This window comes from Lissotriton vulgaris, chromosome 1_1 (assembly GCF_964263255.1).
Source record: "Lissotriton vulgaris chromosome 1_1, aLisVul1.2, whole genome shotgun sequence".
Taxonomy (NCBI): Eukaryota; Metazoa; Chordata; class Amphibia; order Caudata; family Salamandridae; genus Lissotriton; species Lissotriton vulgaris.
In genome coordinates this window covers 843175180-843202962 of record NC_141685.1, presented here as the reverse complement: position 1 = coordinate 843202962, position 27783 = coordinate 843175180, and the positions used below count along the sequence as shown (strand labels likewise).

At 44.3% G+C, this 27783-nt stretch overlaps 1 protein-coding gene across 4 annotated transcripts in view; it reads right to left on the bottom strand.

Annotated features, from left to right (window-relative positions):
- Nucleotides 1-27783, bottom strand: part of PTPRC (protein tyrosine phosphatase receptor type C) — a 644370-nt gene that overhangs the window by 50311 nt on the left and 566276 nt on the right. For all 4 annotated transcript variants that reach the window (XM_086957682.1, XM_086957664.1, XM_086957674.1 and 1 more), the window contains 7 exons: nucleotides 26789-26898; nucleotides 24821-24911; nucleotides 24660-24736; nucleotides 23035-23071; nucleotides 12670-12767; nucleotides 9356-9481; nucleotides 1891-2048 (listed from right to left, as the gene is read on the bottom strand). In XM_086957682.1, the coding sequence (XP_086813808.1) occupies nucleotides 1891-2048; nucleotides 9356-9481; nucleotides 12670-12767; nucleotides 23035-23071; nucleotides 24660-24736; nucleotides 24821-24911; nucleotides 26789-26898 (697 nt within the window). The remainder of the gene's footprint in view (nucleotides 1-1890; nucleotides 2049-9355; nucleotides 9482-12669; nucleotides 12768-23034; nucleotides 23072-24659; nucleotides 24737-24820; nucleotides 24912-26788; nucleotides 26899-27783) is intronic.

Genomic DNA, 27783 nt, shown 5'->3' with positions numbered 1-27783 from the left:
ACAACGCAACATGGTGCAAGGGCGACATGAACCTTAAGTCAGATTTCTGAAGTTATGTAAGGCCACTTTGCATGGCCCTGAATGTCTTCGTAAATCTGGAGTAACACAAGCCTGTGCAAATCGCTTGGTTGCCTTACTATGCCCTGGGAAATCATTCCATGGGTGTTGCATGGGTTCCCATGGTTTTTCTTGCATTCCTCGATTTGCAAGGACTGGTAGACATGATAATGCACCAAAAAGACACCCCTTCCCAGGAGAGGTGTAACAAAAATAAATATCTTTATTTCTCCTTGTTTCTTCCTAATTCTATGTGTGTTACATTCTGCAGCACTCATAGAAATATGCATGTGCCTCTCAGGATTGTTTTTGTGTAGTCAGATGCCCCTTTCTGCACAAAAACAATCCTGCATGCAATGCAGGCACCTTGGCACCAAAGTGCAAGGGTGCCTGCATTGGCACTGAGCTGCAAAACAGGCACCAGAGCAGAGGAAAAGGTAGGAATGTGCTGTATTGCCATAAATATGGGGCATTTCTGCTCTCTCCCTGTCATACAGTGCAGCGCAGCAAGATGACTTATTGCGTTGCATTGTGTGACTTTTTCATAAACTGGACCCTTAATCTCCTAGTCCCTACAAAAATGAATGTGTCCTTGTGTAATGTAACTGGTGCTCATGTAAAGTGCTGCAATACCTTCCGGTCAGGATTTAGCTCTATAAAGAAAAAGTCAATATAATGCAAGTTTGTTTCTATAAAGATTGTAGAGCTATTGTACATTGATGTTATCTGTTCATTAAAATCGCTAGATTCTAAAACAACCTGGAGGTAACAGGTATATTCCATTTTGGAATTATTATTTTTTTGCTTTTGCATTAATGCTCTTCAAAATTAATATGAAAATATTGAGAACCTTTCTATAGAATGCCCCAGAATTCGGCTTTACGTGCATCATAATTTAGTCAATTTGCTACAGAATTTGGTGCTCCACGGTTGCACAGTGCCTGTTGCCATGAACATAATCTGTGCTAATTCCACCACTATGTGAACTATGGGGCATATTTATGAGAGCATTGCGTCACGTTTGCAGCACACAACATGGTACATGTGTGATGCAAAACTCTTGGTCAGATTTTTGAAGCCAAGCAAAGCCACTTTGCACTGCTTTGAGTGGCTCCAAAACCTTGGGATAAAGCACTGCCTTACACTCTGCCCTGGAAAAGCGATCCTATGGGAGTTGCTCGGGTGTTCCCACACAACTCCCATGGTTTTTGAAGTTTTCCCAGATTTACAAGACCTTGTAAACCTGGGAATGCACCAAAAAGATATGCCACCCCAGGAGAGGCGTAACGAGGAGAAATATCTTTATTTTTTCTTGTTTCTGCCTCTCAGGATTGTTTTTGTGCAGGAAGGTGTCCCTTCCTGTGCAAAAATAATCCTTTAAGCAATGCAGAAAGGTGTCCCTTCCTATGCAAAAACAATTCTGCATGTAACGCAGACACCCTTTCACCCTGATGCGCCATCACAGAGGTAAAAATTAGGAATGCTCTACATGCCTTAAATATGGTGTATTCATGCCCTTTCCCAGTGACATAGTGAAGTGCAGCAAGGTGACTTGCTGAGCTGAGCCACTTTTTCATAAATTTCCCTTTAAAGTTTCTAATTTGTCATATGACTACGTACCTAAATTTGAATGTGGGAGTGCCCTGCAGTTCTAAGCTATCTTCCCCCGTTTCAGCAACAACCTACCCTTAAAGACTGTTCCCCATTGACAGTGCATTGTGTAAAAAAAGGTTTTTGTCCACCTTACATCCATCACTAAATTAAAGGATGACTGTTAAATTGATATAGTTGTCTTTACTATTTATTTATTTGTATATATTAGTATGTCTTTACCTGCAGTGAACAACGATGGGGCCACTGAAGAAGTTGCTGAAAGCAGTGACCCTGCGGCGCAGCTTGAGAAGCAGGTATGGGTCATCGGGCACACCGTGGTCAGGCCAGCTGATGAACTGAATGTGAGTGATATCTCGCTCAGGTGTCTTCTCGTTTTTCTGTAAAGATCAGACACATTGCATAACAGGTATTTTTGACACAGATAACCTATTGAGAAGAAAATACATAGTAATAACAAAAGAATGTACAAAGTTCCCCAAAGGAATAAGGATTAACAGAGTGTCTCTCTCACTGAAGGATGTGTATGGGTGTACCGGGGAATACAAGGAATTCCTTATCGGAACTTAGGATGCCTCACACAACTAAAAATCTGGACGACTGTTGTCATCCTACCTGATGGTTGTTTCGTCTCATCATTGGCCTCGTGCTCCAACGTCCGGCTGGCGGTGCAATGCCTGACGGGTAGCACGGAGTGCTACACTTTGGTGGAGTTCTTTTGTTCCTGGCCAGTGGATGAGTGCGTGTGAGGGGCTTGGGGTGTGAAGTAGTGAGCGTGAAGGAGTGATTTAAAAAAGGTAAGTATAGTCCACTCAGACAACTTTATTCGTGTGGCTAACTGCCTTATTAAAAGAGTGAAGGGAGGGCTACCGAAGCTCAAAGTGATGTAGTTGGGCTTCGTTCAACCCTCACCTATGGTGTGGTCAACATGTTTCATGCCGTATAGGCAATTCTTCAGGACCTTAGCGTGCTCATAAACTTAAAAAACTTATCCGGGCTGTCAGATGTACCATATACAACCTGCGTGGTCGAAAGTACCAAGGCAGGAAGGAGTCCTGCGTGGATGCCCGCTCCACAATCCCTGGAGGAAGGTCCCCACAGACTGTCCTTGTGGGGCCTGAGCTGTTTGGTAATTACCTTCTACGCTCGAGGCAACCGCTTGTCAGCACCTACCCCTCCCACGGCGATGGAGTGAGATCGCAGGACATAGGCAAGGCTGGCCCAAACTTAGTGCACTTGAATGTAGCTGCCTTCCCCTGCCACCATGGGTCACACGAGAGCACCAGGTTATAGAAAATCGACTAGTTGCTAAGGGAAGGGGAGTGCCCAAATGGGGAATATACGTTTGACTGGGGCTCTGAAATCCTGGCTATTTGCAGGATGAAAATATTCATGGTTCAGTGTATCAATCAATCAATTTTAAAAGTTGAGAAAATACATTTTTAATGAACAGGAAAATACACAAATTAAGATAACAATTTAATGTAAATATTTCTTTAAGAAACAAAATTCATTGTATGGTAAATACATGGTAAATATAGCAAGGGTATTTTACTCTTTTTTTTGTTTGTGACCAACTCCCCTATCCCGCCCACCGAGTCCAATTCTGGGAAACCAAAAAATTCACCCCCTGTATGAAATCACAGGTACACCAAATATACTCACTACAATCCAAACAACCACATGTAAAAGACATAAAAATCCTTAGAAGCAAAAATATAGCCAAGTATATAGTACTTTAATATTCAATCGTGCCTTATGGTACTTGGAATTACACTTGAAAATACATACTTGTTGTAAGAAAAAGACCTTTTTGCATGGTCACTCCCCTCACTCCCATCCCCCCCCCCCCCCCACACACAATTTTTGCTGGTTTGTATTTGGTACTTTGTGTACCCAGGTCCTCTAAGTTAAATGTCACTAGTGAACTGCAGCATCTAGTGTGCCTCCACTGGAGTGCCAAGGGAAAACATGACTCTAGGTCTGCTCCTGCAGCCTGGGAATGTGGTTTTAAAACTGCTAACTTGACCTGGCAAAATAAACCTTTAACCTTAATCAGGCCCAAACCTTCCATTTTTCAATGCTTAAGGTAGTCCCTAAATGCCTGTAGTTCAGGGTGGATGGTATCTAAAATGAAGGGCTTGTGTGCATAAGTTTTACATGTCCTAGCAGTGAAAAATCTCCAAACTTGTTTTTCACTGCGTCAAGGCAGGCTCTCCCATAGAAAAGCAGTGTGTTACATTATAACATCTTACAATTAATAACTTCAGTTTGCGAATAGCTAGAACCATAGTTCAAGGACTAAAATTAATAGTAATTTAAAATCCAATCTGATGTTCAAGTGCGGATTTGAAATTACTATTTTGATAATGCCACTTTTACAAAGTTAAATTATACAAATAAGCGATAGATGGAATGCTTAATCTCTGCCACTGGTAGTTATTCGTAGCTGCATCCCAATCCATCCCTATTTTGCACATCATGCCACCTGAGTATGGACCCAGCCATATGCACATCAGTCTAGATCCCTGATCCAATTGAAAAAAGCCCAGTCTGAAATGCCGGGTGAAGTCCTCCATAAACTGAAACGCAAACAACTCAAGACCGCTTACATCTTTGTTAGGGCTCATGAGCCAGGTATAGGTTGGTTCCCATGGTACAGTGTGCACGGGACCCACATCTGGACATGCACATCCCTCTTAGGGCGTTACACTAAAGTATACAAAAAAGTGATGGATGCAATGCTTGAATTATCCTCAGCCACCGGTAATTACTCTGGGCCGCTTCCCAGTCCAACACTATATTGCATACAAAACCACCTCAGTTTGTACCCTGCCATATGCAAATTAGTCTTGACTCTGTTTCAATGGGAACAGTCCAGCCTGGGCTGCCAGGCCAGGTCCTCCCTGAACTGGACCACAAGCAACCCAGGACTGGATTCGCCCTAATTACTCAAACTAGGTGTGGCATGGTCAGCGAAACATTATGGATTGGAATGCAGCATGAGCTATTGCCAGTGACTAAGATTAATTTGAGCATTCCATCCATCACCTTGTTATTGGTTACTTTTAGGAATTTGCCATTTTCTAGCCTAAGGTAAATGTGCCTTTCTGCCAGTGTTCAGTGTCACATAGCTGTTAACGGCTCTCCTAGAGTGAGATGTGTAGTGATCTCAGACAGTGAACAACACGCTTGGGTGTGGAAGGGAATGTTTTTCCCCCCTAACAGGATGAAAATCTGGGCTGTGCCCTGGAACTTAATTAAACTTTAAAAGGTGCCTACCCTCTCACCGGCAGAAGTAACTCACATGTAAGTCTGAACCTTCAGTAAAGTATATATTTTTTTTGTTTATTTACACATTTGTTTTTGAAAAAAAGAATAGGTTAATCTGTGTTTGTGACATAGGGTCTAGACAAAACATATGCAATATTGAATTGTGGGATGGTGGATGGAGGAAAGATAACCATTTCCATTGATCATTTTGACTATTTAATTGCAGCAATAAGAGACCACAGGACCAACGGTCTATGAAAGCAGTGCTTTGAGCAATTACTCATAGAGCAACATTCTATGGAAAGGTTTTAGAACCAATCAAACTTTACAAAAATATTGCATTGAAAAAGAAATTAAAGACATTGCTACGTAGCCTAAAAGAAGATAGGTCTCAGGGATGCTATAAATAATCAATATTTTAATATACAACGAGCGATCAAACAAAATGTTATGAGAACATGTATCTCAGCTATATTCACCATCAAATGTTCAAGTATTCTTATAATTATTGTTACTAGAGAAGGGTGGAAGATATAGAACCACTGAGTATGAAAATAATCTTTAAATTAAATTAATTTTATCGTTTAAATCCGAACTAGCCAAGGGATCGAATGACGCGCCTATGTATGGTCATTCAGCAACAATGGTCAATAATCCTTACTTAGATATACTCAGACAGTACACAATCTCAGAAGAGTGAGTAGTGGTGATCTTTGTCCTATGACTCAATGCTGGCTGTTGTGACCATGCACACCTCCTGCTGCATCCATGGTGTGATACTGGAAGAAGGGATGTGAGGATGTAAGAAAGGTAAATGTAAATGTACAGGAATTTATATAGCGCAAATCACCGAGCGGTTTCTAAGCGCTTGCTTAGGGAACCCGTCCTGGTATTCCCCTGTGAGATAACCCCGGCAGGGTATCCGCAAGGTGAAAGACAGGCATCCCGCCGCGAGGGGCCGTTGTGGAGATTATGCAAGCTATTGCCCAGAGTCGCAGAGTGTGAACCCGTGAATCGAGTAGGCACCGGAGCGAGAATTGTCAAGTCCATGGACATTTAGGACTCAAGACCCCGCCGAGCCGGGAATTGAACCCTGGTCCCGGGCTGACCTCTGCTTCCAGGTCTGCCTCCTCTAACCAGTGAGCCACACTTTTCCACGAGGTGGCATAGAGAGTGGGAGGGTTTTTAATGGAGGGGTGTGAAACTGAATTGGAGAACCAGTGGGTGACCTAGTATGAAAAGGTAGAAAGGTGCTACATAAGGCAAGTTAAGGTGAAGGGCAGATCCGAATGGTGGAGAAGGCTGGGAGGAGAAGATGAGAAATTGTGAAGAAAAGAAGGAAAAGGGTCAAAGAGGGTGCTCATGGAGAGAGGGGGAAAGGGGGGGTAAAGAGGAAGAAGAACATGAGCTGGGGCAGAGAGATAGGTGGGAAGTGAATGAGAGAATGGGGGAAGAGGGCACAAAGGGGTAGTGAATAAGGTGGTGGTGAAGTTATAATTCTGTCAGTAAGTAGGGGAAAGGAACAGGGAGGTGGGGCGGTGAAAGGTAAGTTGTTGGTACGACGGAAAGAAAAAAGGTCAAAAAGGGGAGCAAATAGGATTGATCAGAGAATGGGTAGAGAAGATAGAGTTGAAGAATTTGGATGATTGATGAGGGAGCAGAGAGTTGGTGGTGAGGAGAGGAACATCAAGAGAATAGGATAGAAGAGAATGGGATGAGAGAGAAATGCTCAACATTTGAGAATATGATGTCTATGGCTCTAGTCAATACATAAGGCTCCTTCCTTTTCCAGGGTTACAGTTGCATGGACCTATGCCATTCTCTTTTTGGAAAAGCATATGAAATCCTCAGGACAATTTCAACAGTAGAATATTTTGTAACAAAATGTGTACTAAGGAAGTGGTCGAGGTTTCTCAAAGCTATAAGATCATTGTAAATCTATAAAACATCGGGGCATGATTGAATAACGTGAAAAAGTAGAGTTAACCTAAATCTGTTTGCCTATCATCGTATTACATAGGCAGCAAACATTTTCCCTATTCTCAAGTCAGTGCAATGTTTCTGTAATATTACCATAAGTGGGCCTAAAAGAGGTTGAGCAAGTTAAATTGCAATATACAAATTCATGAAAACAATGACATTTGGGGCGCATTAGACCAAAGTAGCTGAAGAAAACACAAAAACAGTGGTAGCCAATGTAGGTTAATGAAGTCGGGTTCCTTACCAGACTGTCATGATATTCACACACAATAATTTACCATACAATGGGGCATATTATCAAGCCCCTATTACTACCACAATGTCACTTTTTGTGACATTGTGGTGGCGAAAGGGTCACAACGCTGCCTTGATAATAGGGCCCCTTTCATGATAAACTTAGTGTGAAAGGGGGCGTGCAGTGGGGGTTGTGGTGGGCGTTCCACCACAACACCATTGAAGTTGACGCTGCCACCTATAATCAAGTTTGGCGATAATAGGCGGCAGCGCCGAGCTTAAGACCAGAAAAATCCTGGTCTTAAGGTGGCGAAATGAGGAGAAATGCTTTATTTCTCCGTGTTTTTGCTTTTTCCATGTGTGCTGCCTTGTGCAGCACACATGAAAAAGGCAAAATGCCATGGTTTGTTCGTGTACTGGACGGTGTCCCTTCCTGTACATGAACAAACCGTTTTTCGAAATGCCATTTTGTAACTTCCTTGCGTGCTGCACGAAAATTACAAAATGGCATTTCAGGTTTGTTTATGTGGAGGAAGGAACTCCTTCCTACACATAAATAAGCCTCCCTCCTTGCAGACACCCTTGCTCTCTGGTGCAAGGGTGCCGTGTGTTGGCGCTAAATTGTATAACTTAGCGCCATTGCAGGGAGAAACGCCAGAATGCACCATATCCTTGTTAATATGGTGCAGCCTGGCGTTTCCGAAGTGGCGGAGAGAGGCGTTAAGCCAAGACAGCTAACGCCGCTCTCCACCACTTCCTTGGTAATATGCCCCAATGAGTGTACATGGAGTCTATTTCCATTCTCATGATTACTCTGAAATTGTTCCAGGGATCCGACCTGCCTAGAAGCAGGTTGGGCACCCATGTTTGTGTATTTACAATATGTCTTTTGAAGATTGACCGAAGAGGAATGAATATGCTTTGCTGGGCTAGCAGCACGAGGCCTTATGTCCGAAATGTAGGTAATGGATGATATACCTGGGAAGTTTAACTACCAGACATCAAGCTAAGTGAAGTATATGACTGAGAAATTGTAGCTATTTATAACTCCCTTTACAGGAAGTTCTTTCAGTACTCATTTTTAAAATCTCTAGAATCCTGAAAAATTTCTAGAATCATTCCAAACACTAGGGGCATCATTTATGAGGCCCCTTTCACCGCCGGAATGTCCCTTTCTGTGACATTCCATGGTGCAGGAGCCTGTTCCATATTTACGAGGCAGCACTAAGCCTATTTTTTGGCTTAATGCTACCTCATAAATATTGTTTCCTTTAATACAGTTTTCTAAGTTATAAAGGGGCGTGCAATGGGTGTAGCTGGGGGCGTTCCCAGCAACATCCATGGCTTTTTGATACTGCCCCAGAATCTAAGGCAGCTCCAAAAACATATGCCACTGGCGTAAGGGAGGCACAACGAGGAGAAATAACTTAATTTCTCCTTGTTTTTCCTTTTTGCAGCACACATAGAAAGAGGATAAAAACCTCTTGTGATTGTTTTTATGAGGAAGGTTTCCCTTTCTGCACAAAAAAAATCATCCCCGCAATGCAGGCACCCCTGCACCATGGGGCAAAGTTGCGTGCGTTGGCACACAGCTGACCATTGTGCGCGGGATCAGTGGAAAAGGACAGAAATGCACTATATCTGATAGATACGGAGCATTCTTGCCCTTTTCTTCTCCATTGGGCGGTGCATCAGGAAGGCCTGCGGCGCTGCTCTACGGCAATACCTCATCAATGAGGCCCTAAGAGAATTACAGTGGCTGAGAAATACAGGCATTGGTGATTCTGGGATGCAAGAATGCCATCCTACTTGGAGATTATCCCAAGAGAAGATTAAGGGCAGTGGTATAGCGCTTCTTTTTGGATTGCCAAGTTAGCTCTCATTTGACTTATCGAACGTGTTTAAACAAAATCATCTGTTTGCGGTAATCTTACATACTTTATAATTTTCAATTCGGTTGAAAGAACCTTTTCTGGTCGAATTAGGATTTACAGAGACTTCATAATGGGGGGCGGGGTCATTTTGTGCGTGCAAAGCATGCCAGCTCGGGGGCCATTATTACCCTCAATTTGGAATCTCATTAATGAGTTTCACGACAGTCGAATCTAGTACAACCATTTGCCATGTGCAAGGCACCTTCTCACGAGCCCTACATTCTATTAATACAGATGAACAGACAAATAAATAAGAAACCACTTACGTTCGAGATTTGCAATTTACGAATAATGTAATCAGGACACTTCTTCTCTTCTTTAATCACCACAGTGATGTTTCCAAACTTCAATGTGCCAGTTTCCATGGTGGGCCAATATTGTGCACACTTGACCTGCAAGGCGAGGAGGTGCCAATGGTTAGCCAATGCTCGGGGACAGAAATACGTACATGATTTAATCTGATGGTACCACTTTTGCACCTCAGATTTAGCCGTAGTTTCTAACATCTCTGAACCTTTTTTAGACCTTCATTGGTTAATAAAGTGTTGCGTGTTGTCTTGTAGTGTCCCACCTACTTTCTGATTTTATTTGGAAAAGCGCAAATATGTGATGCAGGCCAGACCCACTGAAGTTACTTAAAAGTTCTAAAAATGCTTCAGTTTCTATTGTCCTTATCACATTGTTTCCCCATACCTAAGCACTCTGGAAGGTCCGCTGATAGACTTAATGCAGTTTACGGAGCTACCACAAAAAGCCACGAGAGGGCACTAGAGGACAACCAATGTAGCTAAAAAAGAATTCGTTGCTATTTGGAGTTTGCCCGAGCCTCTAACAATTCATGCATTTCGGCAAACTGGAAAAACGTCACTGTGTGGAGCTAGCAATTAACAAATGGACATTAGCAAATACAAGCATTAACAAAGCCGTTAACAAAGCACTTTCTTTTGTGTAGAGAAACGTTTTCACGAGAACCAGGGGACAGCATGCATAGCAATCTTTCCAACTGACACAGGACATGTACAGCGCAGTTCATTGCAGTTTTAGCTCACCTTTTCTCACACAGCAACAAGGAATAGATAGCAAGTGAGTAAAGTTGTCTCGTAAGATGCAAGATAGGTCATTCTATGTATGGTTCGAGTAGCTGCTTGCAAAAAACAAGTTTGCCTACCCTGAATGTTTCAGCCTTAGAAGAATGAACTGTTGGAGTGGATCAGCTAGGTTTAAACCCTTGGGGGCCTAATTAGTTAGTCAGGAAAATGGCAGTAATGTGCCGTATTTAAGGCAATATGTCTGTCTTTTCCTCTGTGCTGGTGCCCTTTGGCAGCCTAGCGCCAACCCAGGCACCCTTGCACCAGTAGCGGTCGGTGGTGGGAGTAGCTGCCAGGTGGTGACATGGGGAGGTAGGAGGGGCAGGGTGGGGGGTAGTAAACTATGGATTACGGCTGATTACAGGTAAATACACATATAAATAAATAAAACAAATTTCGTTGCCCGCACTGAATCACATTTGAGGATGCAGTGCGCGCAACAACATTTGTTTTATTTATTGATATGTTTACTTACCTGTAATCGGCCGTAATCCATCGTTTACGACCCACCACCCTGCCCCTCCCCCCCCACATCACCGCCCGGCACCTACGCCGACCACCGACCGCTACTGCATTGCACTATTGCAGAATAAGGCAAAGCAGCGATATGCAATGCCTTCCCTTACTCTAGATTTTTGGAGCCACTCAGAGCCACGCAGAGTGGCCTTGCTTGCCTTCATAAATCTGATTTAAGGTTTCCGTCACTCTTCCACCACGTTGTGTGGTGCAAGAGTGACGCAAACTAGCTCGTAAATAGGCCCCTTGACGTCCAGGTGACATATTAGGAAGCAGCAAATAAATCTCTGAGTTCTTATGTAGGCTTGCCTGTTGCATTTACTTTTAACACACAGTAGACTACTTTCACACTTAGCAAACAATGAGCGATATGTAGAAAACCTTTTTTTGAGGTGGCAAACGGCTCGATTCACAGAATTGGGCTGGTTGCAATAGCAAAAGCGTTTTTTTTACTTGTACAAAAGCCCAAATTGCGTTTTGGTAGCCAGTTATCAAATCACAAATTGGGTTTGCGAATTGGTATCTGGAAGAGGCATGTTTAGGGCATCCCTTCCAAGTATTGATTTTTAGTGGTATGTATGAAAACATTAATTTTTTTACTAACACCTCAGAAGTGGTGTAACCATTCACAAATGGGAAGGGGTACTACCTAAGGAAGACGGAAGCAAAGGTTTGGAGAAATATTTTGGTTCTTTGTTAACACCCTCGGTGCTCATGACGGCTCCTGGCGATCATGAGTAACAGAAGGCGTGTGCTCATGATGGGCGGGAGCTGTCAGAACGTTGCCGCGCCGCCCACGCGTGATCAATTCCCCACCTGTGCAGGCGTATTAATCAGCTGGCGGAGTTCTGACGGCTCCTGGCCGTCATGAGCACACGCCCACCGTGATTTATGACGGCCGGGAGCCGGCATGAGCACCGCGGCGCTATGCCCATCATTGGCCCCACCTGCACCGCGGCAAAATTAGCGTCGCAGCAAAAGGGTTAAGGATTGGCAAGAAAGCTAAAGCTGTCTCTTGGACAGATCTTAAAAGGATATGCAGATACTCAAGTACTGGTCATGCATACCATCTCCATAGAGCAACTGGCAAGTGATAGCTAGCTTGTCCACTACCATGACGTCTGCCACTAATGCGACTTAGCTGGATTGCAATATGGTTCAGGTTCTGCTGATAAATGACTGCTTTCTTCTAATAGGCGTTAAAGTCAATCGTGTATGGTTAGAGTGGGGTGAAAGATGGTGATGAAAGATCAGGTTGTGCAAGGGAGAAGGGCAGGGCATCACAAGGGGGAACAGTGGGAGGAGGAAGGACAGAGCAAAGAGATTAGAACAGTGAATGGGGATGAACACACATAACCTCTCGGCTATTTTGCTGCACTCTGAGGTTTCCAAGAGCTTATGCACCAGGTATAACATTGTTGAATATGTCCCCAGAAAACATCCTGGAATAGGAACTTACATACTGAAAATGGTACAGAAAAACAGATTTCATAGTAAAATCCCATTTTATAAGGGTGTAATTTGTAAGAAGATGTCAATTCAGCTACAAAATTAGCTATCCCTATCAAATATGCAATTGTGGGGCAAACACACCAGTGTGGTATTACCACACAACTATGAATGACCCCTACGCTGTGGGAAGTGTAGTGGAAAAATAGAAGGATGAGTCATACTGATTGCTAGTAAAGCTGGTGGAAAGGGGGCAGGTTATCCTAAAAGGGAGAAGGTGGGAAGAGGGACATTGTGGCATTCTTCTGAGGAGGAGGTAGAAAATTGAGGCTCAAAGGGGTAGCAGCCTACTAAAGCAGAGTTCATTCAAAATGAGTCTGAATGAAAGCAAGAGAACAATAATGAAAGGGGTGACATTAGACATACTTTGTTGATTGTTCTTGCACTCCTAGTGCTCCCCATATACCACATTTTGTTCTAAAATACCCACCAGTAGAGTGTGCTAGAGGAAAGCATTTTGTACTCACCCTGTTCCCTTCTTCACAGCGGGTGACCATAACGATTATTGTTGATTTTTGTTCCCAGACCATTCTCCAGAAGTCATTAGTGGTTTCTTCCTTGGGACCTTGAAGGTAAAATATCAAGTTGTGGTTAAGCTTGGCAATGAAGTCTAAATGCAGAAATAAAATCTTATGTCAAAAAAATTATATCGATTATCGAAATCAGTAGGTGCTCACAGTCTGTTGAGTTGGAGGGTCTCTTCCTGAATTTAAATTAAGAGAATGTTGTTTACATGCAGTTATCATTTCATTTATGCCGGACTAGTCAGGGTAATTTTGGTAACTCTGCGTTACTCTTTGACGGAGAATCACCAATAGTTATGCAATTGCTCCTGCTCGTGTATCTATGATTAATTTGGGGGGGAAAATCCTACCACGAGAGCATATTTAGCGAGCGTGAGGGGCCACTCATGCTCTCTATTCATGTTTTACTGCATTTAGCACTATTTCTTAGCGCAAAATGCATCCTCACTGCTATTTTGGATGCAAGGGTGCATTTTGTGCTAAGCAAATTGCGCTAAACGCTGAGCATAAGCTGGGGGAAAATCCTTTTCCAAGACCAAATTTAGCTCTATTTCATAGCATAAAATTAATTCTTGCATGCATTTTGGATGCAAGGGGGAATTTTGTGATAAGAAAATAGCACTAAATGCTGGAAGTAAGTTGGGGGGAAAAGCCTACCCGAAAGGCACATTTAGCAGGTGTGCGCAAAATGGGTTATTGCGGCCATTTTGAATGCATGGATGGACCTTTGTGCAAAGAAATAGAGCTAAACGCAGAACTACTCTTTTCGCACAAATATGCATAATCTCATGGAGTTCTTGGATAATTCCATGTGTTTACACTACACTGAATTACAAGAGTTACACTCACTCCTAGTCTTCAAGACTGCTAACAATCTTGGCAAATTCCTGAGATTCTGCTGTTCCTGTCACAAAACCCTGTCTGTTCACCATCTCTTTTACGTCCATCCTTTCTTGCTGTTTTCTGTCCTCTCTCTGAAATCTTGGTCAGTCTTCTGACATCACAATAACAATACAGCTGTGCAAAGGGCTCCATCATCTTGATATAAGTTCATCTACTGATGCCACTGCTTTACCCCATGTGGATTATCTCCATAGTCAATTAGTATTTCGGTTTTCTTTTCCAGTAGCATCATATCCACTAATTGGTGCATTTATCATATATTCGGGTCCTATGTCATCGATTGTTTTTTATAAGTAAAGATCATGGACATTTCTGCAAGTATTTCCAAAATGGATCTAAAGGGTGGAAAAGATTCTGTGGCTGTCTGGTTGCATGGACTTACTATTAATATTATGTGCTAACCCATAATAATATTTGTGTCCACAATTTATGATGGTACTAAAGGTTTTTTTTCTCAATCAGTTTTCTGTGCTCAGGCTACATAGAGCAATGACTACGTGACTAAATTAGCAGGTCTGCTCGATCCTAACTTTGTCATGGAGAAGTTACGTTTTTCAGCATTTAAGCTGTAGCCATCTGAAGAGGCCCCTTTCCTGAATTGTAAAGGTCATAAGGGGATATTCACAAGGACTTATCTCCGATTTATCTCCACCTTAATGCATCAAAAGTGGAGATAGAATTAACACCCCATTCACAAGCTGGTGCAAACTGCAAACATCACCAGTATTCCCGCGATAACTGCCCCAAAATTTAATTCCACAGTGGACACCACCAACTAACCCTTATGAGATGCAGAGTAGGCGTTCCCGTGCAAAAACACACGAAAAAACCACAACACCACTTTCACAACGAACAGCCAGAAATGCGATGCAAACCAAAAACAGGCGATAAGCCGCAGTAACAGCAGGGAATTAACACCTGCTTGTTGCTGATGTTAAGTAGGATGACTACCAGCAGCATAAAAGAGAGCCCAGCCAAGAGCCACATGGGAAGACCCACAGATGCCATGGAGACAATGATCATGCAACGCCAATACCCATGAGGGCCACACCACCCACCACAACCAACCCAGGCCCGCCACCACCCTCAGGACCCGTCCCACCCAGCCCCTGGGAACACCGCAGAGGCAGCGTACACAAACACGGCGGTCCCACCTGAAACACACCTGCCATCCAGATCCAACGCCAGAGGATGACATTGCCCACTACAGGCCCAAAAGGACAACCATACCCCGCACCCTGACCCACATCCCCACCTGCTGACGGTACCAACCCAGCAGACAACCAACATCCCTCCGCAGACAAAGCTGCTGGCTGCGCAGCACATGCTGGCCTCTGGTACCATCCAACCCACAACTGCCAGAGTCAGAGGAGTAAAACAGCCAGCCCCATCCATGGCCATCGTACCTGTCCTGGATGCCAACATCGGCCTGGTACCCCAGCACCCCATCACCCACACTGCGCAGGAGCAGCTGGAGACCAATCAAGGCTCCTACGCCATAGCTGGATTCCCTCATGTGTCAGGGACAATCAACTGCACACATGTACTGCTCGTGCCCCCTGCCCACACTGTACAAAACTACCACAACAAAAAGCACACGCATACCATGAATGTGCAGGAAATAATGACCGCCCGGGAATCCTCAACAATGTCATGGCCAACTCCCCAGACAGAGTTCATGAAACTCACATCTCCCAACAGTCGGTCATCACTCAGCTCTCCCAGAATGGCACACAAGGAAATGCAGTGTCCGTTGTTAAGTCCAAAATAAACACACCACACACCTCCAACCCACAGTCATGCAACTCACGACACTGCCAATGGGCAGATAGCACAACTACATTCAACATGACACACAATATGCCAACCGACCAGACATGACAACACAACTCCATTGGAAATCCGGCCTTGCCATGCCCACAACCCATCCACGGCATGGCACCACAGACACACAATAGCAGGATGTGAGGAGAGGCATGGATCAGGCATGTGCAAGAGTGGCAAGTGACTAAGGAATGTGAACCTACCCAATGCCAGATGTGGCGTGGAGGTGCTGGGCAGACCACAGAGTGCAAACCACGGAAATGGCCATGTGGAGATCAACTGCTGGTGCACGGAGTGTAGTGGCCAGTGGATGCTACCATTTCCCCAAAGGCATTGGGGCAGAACTCGGAAATGTTGCACGTTACGTCCGCCACAGCATACACGTGCCTGGTGGGTTGGACCTGCGTATGCCAGGCCTGCGTAGGGGTGTGAACAAAAAGCCTGTTGCACTGTTTGTTGTTCTCATTCAGAATGGACAACGCGTCTGACAGTGCGGCGCCTCTCAGCCCGCCACGAGTCCTGCGCCGAGCGTGGCAGGGCCTGTGTCCCTGTGTGCCTGCTGCATCCCGGGCTACTGGTCCCCAGACCCATCATGCCTGCCCCAGCACACCAACGAGGCTCCGCTCACCTGCCATCACCGGGGTGTGTGAAAGAGGGCCCACATAGTGCCGGTGCAAGCTCCAAGCACCAGTCCTGTAACCTCTGCAGCCTCCGCAGACCATCGATGGCCCCCGACGCTGGCCCACATTACTCCTTTCACATTGACATACTCCATCGGTGGCCCCCTCAGCCCAGTAGGTCCCACATGTGGAACTGTGTCCTGAATCCTGAAGGGCAGTGACCCCAAGTCCGTGGCAGCAGCCACAGCGCCAGACTCCCTTCAATCAGTGAGGCATATTTCCATATCGCAGGCCTGCGACACGTGGTGTCACTAACCCTGTTCAACGCAAGCCGGTGACACGTGGATGGGGGCTCAGGCCTACCGCGCGGACCAGTAGGTCCCAAATCCAGCACATAGTCACGAATCATGAATGGCAGAGTCCACACCAGTGAACGCACAGAGAGGAGTAAGAGGAAAATGCAGCTCAGTCCAAAAGAAAAGCCGGATCAGAGTCACGGAGGTGATCGAACACTATCTACAACTGACCTGGTGCCATCAACCCTGTTCACTGCAAGACCTTGCCCCGTGGCAGTAGGCCCGTGCAGGACGCTGTGCATCCGGGACCACTAACTCTGTGCAGCACAAGTCATGGGGCATTTATGGTTGAATAGTTGAGTCCTATACTATGTACACTGTTGTCGATTTCTGAATGCATCTGGCAGCTCTTGCCGGCTGGTGTGCACACACCCCACACACATCCAACACAGGAATCCCTCGGTATGTGTGCCTGCTTATAGATGTGGCCTTGCACAAGTGCCCATAACCATTCACACCATCTGAGCAAGTGTGTCCGTGTGACCATGGTGTCAGCATGATGGGCACGGGCCCTGCAACATCACAGTGTGGTTTCTTCAGCTGTAATTACCATGTCACTTCAGCGTTGGCAGTGATCCTGGACATGTAGCTTCGCACCCCCCCCCCTGCATGCACAAGTGGCGTTTGCTGGTCAGGCGTACATCAGGTCAGCGCAGGGGTGTGCTGATTCGGCAAGGGGAGCAGGGCGTGGATCGGACCTGGTCTTGGGCAGGAAGTGGGGTAAGTGTGTCTCTGTGTTGGGGTGTTGTCACCACCAGGGCCACAGTAGTCAATGTTGCAATGTGACATGCACCAGGAGGGCAGGCCTGCACGTATGGGGACATGTAGGAGTGCAAGATCGCTCGAGGTCTTGGCACATGCATGCCAAGTGTTATGTGTATCAGTCCTGCGGATGCGAGAGTCAGTTGCCTGGCCTCATTCGCAGCGCGATCACAGCCAGCCATGGGCTGTACACCTGTGTCCGCCATGTTCGGTCCATTGGCCTACACTCACGTGGCTGCACACCTCCAAAGGCCAGCGTCACAGTGTTGTTGGCATCCCACTGGACATGCACAGACAGGCATTACAATAGTGTGCCGTAGGAGAGCACGCAATGCAACTGCACAGTGCACACAAGTGTGGGGGCTTGTGAGAGGGAGGAGCAGCTGTGTGGCAACATAACACACAGTGAGGCCACTCATGTGTCACATCATCCATGATTCCCAGGGTTGCAGACATCCCAGCACACCCACGACAGGCCTCGGTACATCTCCTGTATGCATACAGATGGTGAAGTTACTGTAGGCATGAAAGGTCCTTTGTCTGCACTATCAGGTGGTAGCATATCTGCAGCTCCGAGCAGGAACTTGCATGTGGCCAGCACCCCCTAACAGATACAATAGCATTTGCTTGCAACTTCCACACTATGCACTGCCCGATGTGAGACCAATGTGTACACATTCCACAAGCAGAAGTCCTTGGTCGTAGTTAGCGTGCGTGAAATGGCCTTCACACTTACTCCCACCCCACACCAGGCCTGCACCAGTTGCCCACTGCTCATTGCACCGAGCTGTGCCATTTCATCCACAGGACTGGCGCAGGGCAATCCAGTGCCTCTTCAAGCAGAGCCACTGACGCAATGGCAGATCATCCCTGACACATGCTCGACTCCAGTCATGTGGGCCTGTACCGTGCACATCTGCTACATGTACTGGGGGCACTGCCATTGGCAGTGCTGCGTATCAGTGACCGGATGAACTTCCGCCTTGCGGAGGTCACCTGCGATCAGCCTGTGTTGCATTGTCGCTCATACATATTCGAGTGGTCCATGGATGACTGCCTCTCCAACGTAACGATAGCTGACCTGGATTATGACGTGTGTGTGTGCAACCCCTGTTGGCCCACGACCAGGAGTGTCACTGTGATGCCCGTTTATGGCATGCATAGATGTTTGGCATGCAGGCTGGAAACTAGACCTGGGTGATTGCACGATTCGTCGTGTGCACTAAGCACATTGAGCCACTACCCGATTGGGCTTTGGTGCATATTGGGTCCAGTGGTTGGAGTCAGCACATCTGTCCGGGTCAGCTGATGGATTACTTTGACGACAAGTCAGATGTGGTGGACAACGATGGCTCATTGTAGATGTTGGCCTACGCAGCTCCCCTCACATGTGCTGATGTGTGTTACATGTCCTAATAGTGAAATACTGTGCATTTTGTTTTTCACAACTGAAAGGCTGTCTGTCTTATAGGTTAACATGGGAGGGATATAGCATGTTACATTGCATGCTATTACATCGCGTTCCTTTTCAACGCGGTTGTTACAACAACAGCGTTGTTAGAACGTGATACCTTTACAACAAAAGTCATTATATTGACTTGCTGTAGGGGGTGCTCTGGACTTAGGAATAGTATATTTTACTATTCCGACTCCAGCCTGCGCAACAGTAGGGAAGGTTTTGGAATAGTAAATCATACTATTCCTTATGTTAGAGAGCCCTCTACAGCAAGTTGATCTAATGACTTGTGTTGTAAAGGCAGAGCATTGTAACAACGCGGTCCATGTAACAACCACATTGTAAAGGAACTGCGATGTAATGACTGCATTGTAAACGCTGTCTACCCATGAGAGCTCCCTTGTAACATCTTACAAGTGTAACTTTCCATTGGGACAAGATAGAGAAATGGAGTTTAGGCTCTCTGAACTCAGAATTGAATAACAAAACTTTTAATAAAGGCAGTTTTCAAATTTGGTGTTTGAAAATGGCACTTTTAGACAGTGGGCATTTTCTTGTTTAACCATTCTGTGTACCTCTGTCTGTTTGTGTATTCACCCTCTGGTTTTGGAGTGACAGGAGCTAGGATGTGCATTCACACTACACATTCACAAGGGGGTTGAGGTGTGTCCTACCTTTCAAGGTGATTCATAGCCAGGCAGAAAGGATCTTTCTGCATTTAGAGTTGTGGGAGGAGTTTTCACTAGCACCTGAATAGACTTGTCTGCAATGCACAATGCTGTCTCCACCTCCTGTAGTGAAGCTGGACCAGGAAGGATAGAACCGACTTTTACTAAACTCAGAGACTTTCTGCCTAAGTCTTCAAAGGGAAAAGCAGTATAAATATTGGAGCCATGAGCCCAGAACTTTAGAACTCGCTTGGACTAAGGAACCTGCAAAGAAGAAGAGCTGGAGAAGGTGTGAGAAGGAACTTCCACTTTGCTGTGTGCTTTGCTGTGTTGGCCTACAGTGGCTGCTTCTGTCTTGTGCAGAGAAAGGACTGGACTGGACTTCCTGCTACTTATTTTCTGAGTTTCTCCAAGGCCTTGAGGTAGTGCTTGCCCCCTATTCAAGAAGTCTCAGGAACAGTAAAGACTTCAAATGTATCTGCTACCAACACTGTGAACTGTGTGTTTCGTGCTGCAACAGTAGAATAAGCAACCTGACACCATCAATAAAGCTGGTGCTGGCTCTGTGATCTGTTGGCACCTGCTTCACACCGCTACCCTGGTCTCACTGATGACGCAGACTGATGCCGCCACCAAGCCTCTGCTTACATCATAACCTGAGGGCACTGCACTTTGCACACCGCCGAACTTCATATAGCTGCCCTGGTATCCCCAAGGATGCTTCCTGCCGACATTTACGCCGCTGCCTGCACCGTGGCCTCGGAGCACCGCTCATAAGCCACTCGATGCACCCCCCATCCCACACCGCAGATTTGGCCTACTGACGTCAGCACCATCGTCTGCTGATTGTCTATCAACGACAGCGATTCAGAAATGACAACGACACTGCTTGCACCGTGACCTGCCAGTACAGCAACGAGGACTGCTCCATTTCGCACCACAGCCCTGGTCTCACCAATGCCGCTGGATGCTGTCACTGAGCCGCTGCCTGCACCATGTCCCGAGGGCACCGCACTACTGCACTTTGCTGTTCAGCCCGAATGCCTGCAGATGCTGTCACTCCTGACTTCAACCTCACAGAGTTTGATCTGCAATGCGTGTGACTTCAGGGGCCCGATGGCTCCTGCACCGACCTCCAGGGCTGACGCCTACTGATGACATCTCTTTGGAGCTCATCAGAAGGACCACAACGCCCTGCATTTACAAGGCACTGTTTGCGGGGCTTGCCGACACCGTAGCTTGCCAGCAATGCTGCGGTCGGCATTAACTGTTGGATTTGTATATTCATGATGCTGAGAGAGCCCCGGTCGGAGCTATTGACTTAAAGAACTGCATTTTAAGTCTATTTTTGAAATCTTCATATTTTGATTAGTGTATGTGAATATTTATTCTTGTGGTCATGTTACACAGATAAATATTAGCTATTTTCCTAAAACCAGTGTGGTGTCCTTTTGCAGTGTTTTCACTGTATTACTGTATGCTATGTGCAAAAGCTTTACACATTACCTCTGAGATAAGCCTGACTGCACCTACCCAGCTACCAAGGGGGTGAGCAGGACTTATTTAGAAGTGTAATCCCCTTAACCTGAATAGAAGGAAGGGTGGCTTCTTACAAGGTGCATACCTCTGCCAATTAGAGACCCCCATTTCCAACACAGTATGAAAGCCCTTCTCTTACTTCCATATCACAGGCAATTTGTGACTTCTGCAAGAAATTAAGTAGCTGCTCAACTGTAGTAACTTGTTACTGTTGAGTTCTGACCACACCAGAAGGGCGAAAAGCATGTCACGAAGCATACTTAAAGCTGCAGTTTAAAAAATTAAAATGAAACCTGACCTTTACCTTGTCTGCTCTCTTTATTTGGACCAACAGCGCTATGCAGAAAGGAGATATTTATGGCAACATGTTTATCTTTGCACCTTTCGGTGATATATGAAAGATAGAATCTCTCTGCATATTTCTGGGCTACAGAGTTTTTCAAAAAAAGATATGACTTCTATTACACAGATTCTAACATCTTTTTGCACTACATTTCTAGCTGCTTTTTGGTCTATTTAATGTTGCACTAGAGATTCTACTTATATTCTTCATGTTCACAAACATCCTATTGCTTTAAAAAATAAAGGCCAACACACCAACGATTTAGGCAGTTTGTGGGAAGGGTGATGGTGTGACAAGGAATAAATGACCTCTTTTCATACATTATAAAGAAATTGAAGTCACCTCGGAGTTACCATGGCCTTTCAAAGGAACACTGACTTGCAATATCCTTGTAATTTAATGAGGGGGGGGCTTTATTGCTTCATCCAATATATAGTATGGTGTTAGTGTATGTAGGACAAGAAAACTGAATGGAAATGAAAGTTAATTTTGTAAACAGTTAGCTCCGAGCTCCCTGGAGCTATTAACCTCATAGATGCTAGTAAACATCCCTCCCCAGTGCTGCGCTGTCCATTGGAACCAGTGCTGAATGGACGTCCAATGGTCGTGCGCAGCACTGGGGAGGTAGTGCTGCCGTCGGCCAATGCACCGACGCAGCACTTAAAGGGTTAACAGAACCACCGAGAGGTGTCTGCCACAGATAACGATTCTTGGGCATATATTGCAAAGTGATCAGCAACATTTTAATGGGGTAATATCACAAACTGCACAGGGTAGAATCATATATGTTCTCCCAATGGAGTTCAGTCACATCCTTTGATAGACTTAAATCAACTAAACACAGGCCATGTGCATTTCAGTACAAAGAAAATCCATGGCTATACTTGATTTAAAAAGTGAAATTGGCTCTTTTTCTGTTCAAATATTCTTCACCCAAAGTCAATGGAACTGCATACAGAGCTGGTGCAATGATGTTTGCTGTTCCATGTGAGGTCTCATTTACCACTCTCTGCACTACAAAAGGGGTTTTATAGGCGCTTCCATCCACAAAAGGGACATCCATATTGTGTACTGGCTCAGTGACCAATATGGTGTCCCTATTGAAGATCAGAATATTTGTCACCTTTTACAAACACCAGGCATTTTTTCTTCCAAGCCTTAACAATCTTGATCTCTATGACTTCCTACATCCTGTGGCAATACAGGTGGTAACAATACTTCCACTTGAGTATGTTACCATCTGACTTTGTTCCACACATGCATACCCACATTACAATTCAGTTAAAGTAATTTCCCCTGGGAGATACCACATCAGCAAATTCTGAGTGGCCCAGTATTCTAGCATCTGAAATTACTGGGTGAAAGAACTTACCGGGACCAAATTTAGGGGATTTCCATACCCTGTCAAACCTCATGTCAATGACGCTTTCCACCTGCTCATAAATGGTGAGAAATCTCACTGATGAAGTCTCCAGGTTTGGAAATCTGGATGCTGTAAAGGACCCGATTTTCCCTGGTCCACATTATTTTCCCCTTTCGAGAGACTTTGGGGCTTGTTTACAATCCCCTTGTGTGGCCAGTATGTCACTTTTTCCCATATTAAAAGTGAAGCACCAGCAGCGAAAGAGGCTTGTATATAGGCCACTTTATCTTAGAATGTCTCTATATGAGAGCTGGTGATACAGTCCAGAAGCATTGATTCAAGCTCTGATGCCCCCCCATCACACACATCACCCCACCACACTCCCACCCAGAATACCAGGCAATGGAGCCAACTTCATAAATGAATGCATCACATTAAAAAAGGTGTACCCATGATAATTAACACTTTCCTTACCTTGCGCAGCAATGTACTTTCGATGTTCCTTGAAACCCTGTTCAGGCAGAAAAAATATCTTCTTGGTAAAAATAGTTTAACACTCTAATGCCATTTATAACAGAATATCAAAATCCTTCCTGTATTTCAGACCAAAGCTGTATATGAAGCGCATGATTCAGTTCTGGGTTCAGAAACAGGGTTTAGAGGGTGTAGTTCGTGAATTGAATTGCGAGACCACATGGAACACCACTATTAGCAGGATAACATTGTCTAACCTTCACTAAAGCATTAAAGATGTCTTTACATGCGTTCAATTTCCAGAGTCACACTGCTCCTCATACAGATGCATCAACAATGGCCAAATGCCCAAATGTGCTGCCCTCACTTTGATGGGTAACATGTCTGTATTCAGGAAGCCAGGCATGCAACTAATTATCATTTCATGATCTCAACTAATTAGCAGTTACCCCAATGAAGAGTTCTTTCTCTGAAATTGGAAGTAGTATAGGCAACATCAAATTTGATCCACAGACTCAGGTTTTCTATGCGATAAGGACATAAGAACCGTTTAGTTTTCTAAAAATTAGACAGAGATGCTGCCAGCAGAGGGGATTGATCGTAGGGCCTTGTTCACAAAGATTTTCGGGTGAGTAGTAAGCCAAGAGTACTACAAGAGTAAGTCATAGCAACAGCTTTGTTAATTGGGCACTTTACTTCTGTTCTGTGCGTGTATATTGCTGTCTCCTTCTTTCCTTTCAAGTACATAAGCTTAGTTGTCGAAAAATTCGAGGCTGTGTTATGAACTGACCTTTTTGTGTGTATCAATATTTAAGGAAAATTGCAGTGTTCAAATTGAAATAAAAAATATGTCGGCAATTTATGTGATGTTAGGGCGAGGAGTGCATATTGACATAAAAGGGCTTCATGCTCTATTTCTGAAACAGAAAGTGTTTGTCTGAGAGTAAAGACCAGGGGTTATTTCGAGAATGCCCCATTACTTACTGGTAATCTTCGTTGCTCCTGGTCCCGTTGTCCTCGTCCCATTCATAAACAAGTAAGATAATCCTATCTCACCAACTGTAAAAAAGAATGAAGTAATGCTGGCCCTACCCCAGCCCTCCCACCGGGAGTCATTAAAGTACTTTACCCAGCATTCCCTCTAAACCACCAGGTCATAGATGAAGGCCTGTCCTGGAGGGAGTAAGGGTATTAATGAATGGGACAAGGACAACGGGACCAGGAGTAATGAAGAAACTGAAAATACAGAGCAGAAGGCTGGAAAAATTAGGGTGCATTGTGTGCCAACAATGTATATACAATAGGGGAGGTAAAGGATGCTAAGAACAAGGGTGAGGGGTAATGGCAAATTGCTAAGTTATTACATTGATATTTTCATATTTCGATATTAGATCTGCAATATAATCGTCCTAAGAATTAGTTCCATTAAACTAGATGTAACACAGTATATTTGGACAGTGTTCCAAAGCTGTGTTTGCTTGCAAAACATAAAATGTAAATATATCCACATCAAAAACAGTAGTTTCTTTTTTTGGATGCAACACCCAAATCATTTTCCTGCGATTGATAACAGCAAGAAATCTTCTTCTCTACAGAAATATATGCGAGTAGGAAATACAACTTACATTAATAAAGCTGGCATTGATATAATCGGACCCCGGTTCTCCATTTATCAAACTGAGCTCAACTCGATTTTCATCATCTAATGAAACAAGTACATGTAAGTAATACAATCAGTATTTAAATTAGGCTTTGTCCAGTAAATGACATCTTTCAAGATACTTACATGGCAGAATATCTACATAGCGGTTCTTCGACTGGTTGTACGACTCACGAGCATTCTTTATGGGTAACTTGCTGAATACCCTAGGAATACTCTGAAAAAGTTCAGCAACAGATTACCATAGATATCCTTTGTTGTAACCCCCTAAATCACATACTACAGTGGAGTTGAGAGTTGGTGGCTTATGAACAGTAGGCCGTTCTGAATAAAGCCCAACTGCTCTAATTTGCAGCTATACTTCTGAAAGTCATGTGGGCTGCGTCAGCTTTGCTTGACAGGTGCACCCTTTCACAGAAAATCCTACCAGACACCCTCTGAATCACAGAGCTTGATTTGTTGTTGATGTTAGCCAAATAGGAAGTGTGACTGACAGAGATGTTTTAAGGCTGGGCAAACTGGGCAATTGCCCAGGGCCCCACCTTCCAAAGGGCCTCCTGAGAAACTGAACTTTGTTTATATTTAACATATAATTTAGTATTGTTTGGCATGTGGACTTGAATTAGTAGGAAATGGTTAATAAAAACCATGGGGCGATTACGATGGTAGACGAACTCCATTTTGACTGCCATCGTGGTGGTAACCGGGACTGTAGGCAATACATGCGGCAGTCCCGCACACCCAATTAGGATGCAACCGCCACCATGGCGGTCAAATTTTGCACTTTAACATTGCAGCAGGTGCTGCTGACTGCAGGACCCGCCTCGATGTTCAAAATGCATGTTGTGCATTTCAACATCACAACACAGTGACTGCCACGTGGTGCAGTGAAATGTAGGGGGTATCATGGGTACCTCCCCAGTGCACAAACATATCCCCAGACACAAGGGAGGACCGCAATGGGCCCCCAAAAACAATCCTCACAAGCCTTTCATTGTCGGTTTACCCGCCACGGAAAGGCTGGCTGAAGACTGCATTCTAATTTGGCGGATGGTGCCTGCTAGGCACAGCCACCGTTTTATGGATGCAGACCGCTCCGCTAGGCAAACGTAACGATTGCCTGTGTTGGTTCGGTGGTGGACGATCTTTGCGTCAGCCACGGTCGCAGTCTGGATCCCCCCACCATCGTAATGCGGCGGGGGAAAGTCAGAGTCCGATGGTGAAAGAACTGCCACAACACAGCTGGTGGTCCTTCCGCCATGGTATTGATCCCCCAAATTTGTTCCATATTGTGGCTCCCAAAATATGTTTTGCTCGGGCCCCCAAAATTCTTAAGATGTCACTGGTGACCAAAGTTCTAAAAATGTTACCTGTTCATATACCTCGATCTTTCCACATGCATAAACACATGAAGGTTACAGTCTGAAAGGGGTATCATATCCAAATATATTGATGAAGCATGTGAGCAACCTCCTTTGATAATGCTACACTTGCCTTCACCATTAGCATGCATCAGTTCAATCATAGTTGAAGTAGCTGCAAAACTATAATTAACCATAACAAAAATGGCTCCACAGAGCTGCTGTAGGACAGCCTCGAACTGCTGACATACTTGCTAATCCTCAAGCGTAAGGGACTCATACATAAAAGAATTATGTTTAGCCTCCATTTAAAAAAAGTGAAATGCAAGCATTGAGTATAATGTTAATTGAATTTCAAATGAGGTTGTAGTAGACATATTTCACCTGACTGACATTCTACTTCAATTTCTCAGATACGGTCCTCAAATATTTCTTATAGCCTGTAAAGATTTATGAGCTATACCAGCAATTTAAAATCAATGCCACTGAAAAAAGACATAATAAATATGTTAGTTAGTAGCCTTAAAGTTAGAGAATGGAAGACGGATACACATATTTATGTATCTGATCCATGCATAACACTAAGAAGAGCAAAAGCAGCAGAAGACAATGCTATACCTAATGTTCATTACATTTTTTTTAAACTGTATTATGGGCTTGGACTAGCACCTGCAATATCTGTTTGATATGTAATACATGGTAAGTATAAATTGAGGCACTGATAAATGACTACCTGAAATTCAGCCAGGAACAGTCTTGCTTCATCTGCCATCTTTCTCCTGTGGGTCTCTAACAAATGATCACCAGAAATTGGTTCAACGCTCAAAAGCTGCTTCTCATCATCTGCAAAATTGCAAAGTAGTTCATGGCATGAATCATGTTTTGTTAAAAAATCTAAGTAACATTTATATAGGCTGAGACTTTTACCATCAACACATTTGACCCACAACTGGGGAATTTGGCAAATTGAATGTTCCTTCCATTTGTACTCGCCTTAAGTAGGCAGCCGCTTTTGTAATATAGAGGTTGTACGGCGAAGGTACTCATGTCTAATCAAACCCAATCTTATATAAATGCATATCTCAGATTACAAAAATAATTTAAACCGTTGATACAGCTGAAGATATCTCCATTCAGATGTTTGCATGCTGAAGAATTAAAAACAGTTAATATAGATTTTTTAAATCGATCCACATGAGTCCTGAAACACTCACTATAACAGCATGAAATGAGCCTCTAGCTCAAAGATAAGGATAATGTGCCATCAGCAATAAGTATCTAGAGGATTATGAATAATCACTTAAATATTCAGAAGAAATAGTTCTAATTCACACTGTTTTACAAATGAGAATCTTGCCTTTTTTTGTTTACTAAATACAATTATTGTGTCTTCAGGTAATAACATGGCACACATTTTCTCTGAATTAACTCTTTGACCCTCAACACAAGTTTCCCATTCCATTCAGCTGTCTCCTAAAATATATTGCCATTTTCAGTCTATTTACTAATAAAGTCTCAAAATATGAGCATATCAAATTTTGACAATAAAAGAATTGTTAAGTATATATGCACTAGATTTAGCAGGAGATGAGAATGTGGATCTCTGCTGACTGCTGCTTCAACCAGAATATAGCATGAAATGAATGGAAGAATGACACTCATTTCATGAAGAAAAGTTTGAGGCAACCTTTGACCACATTCTTTCATTTTGCTTTTCATCACAAATAG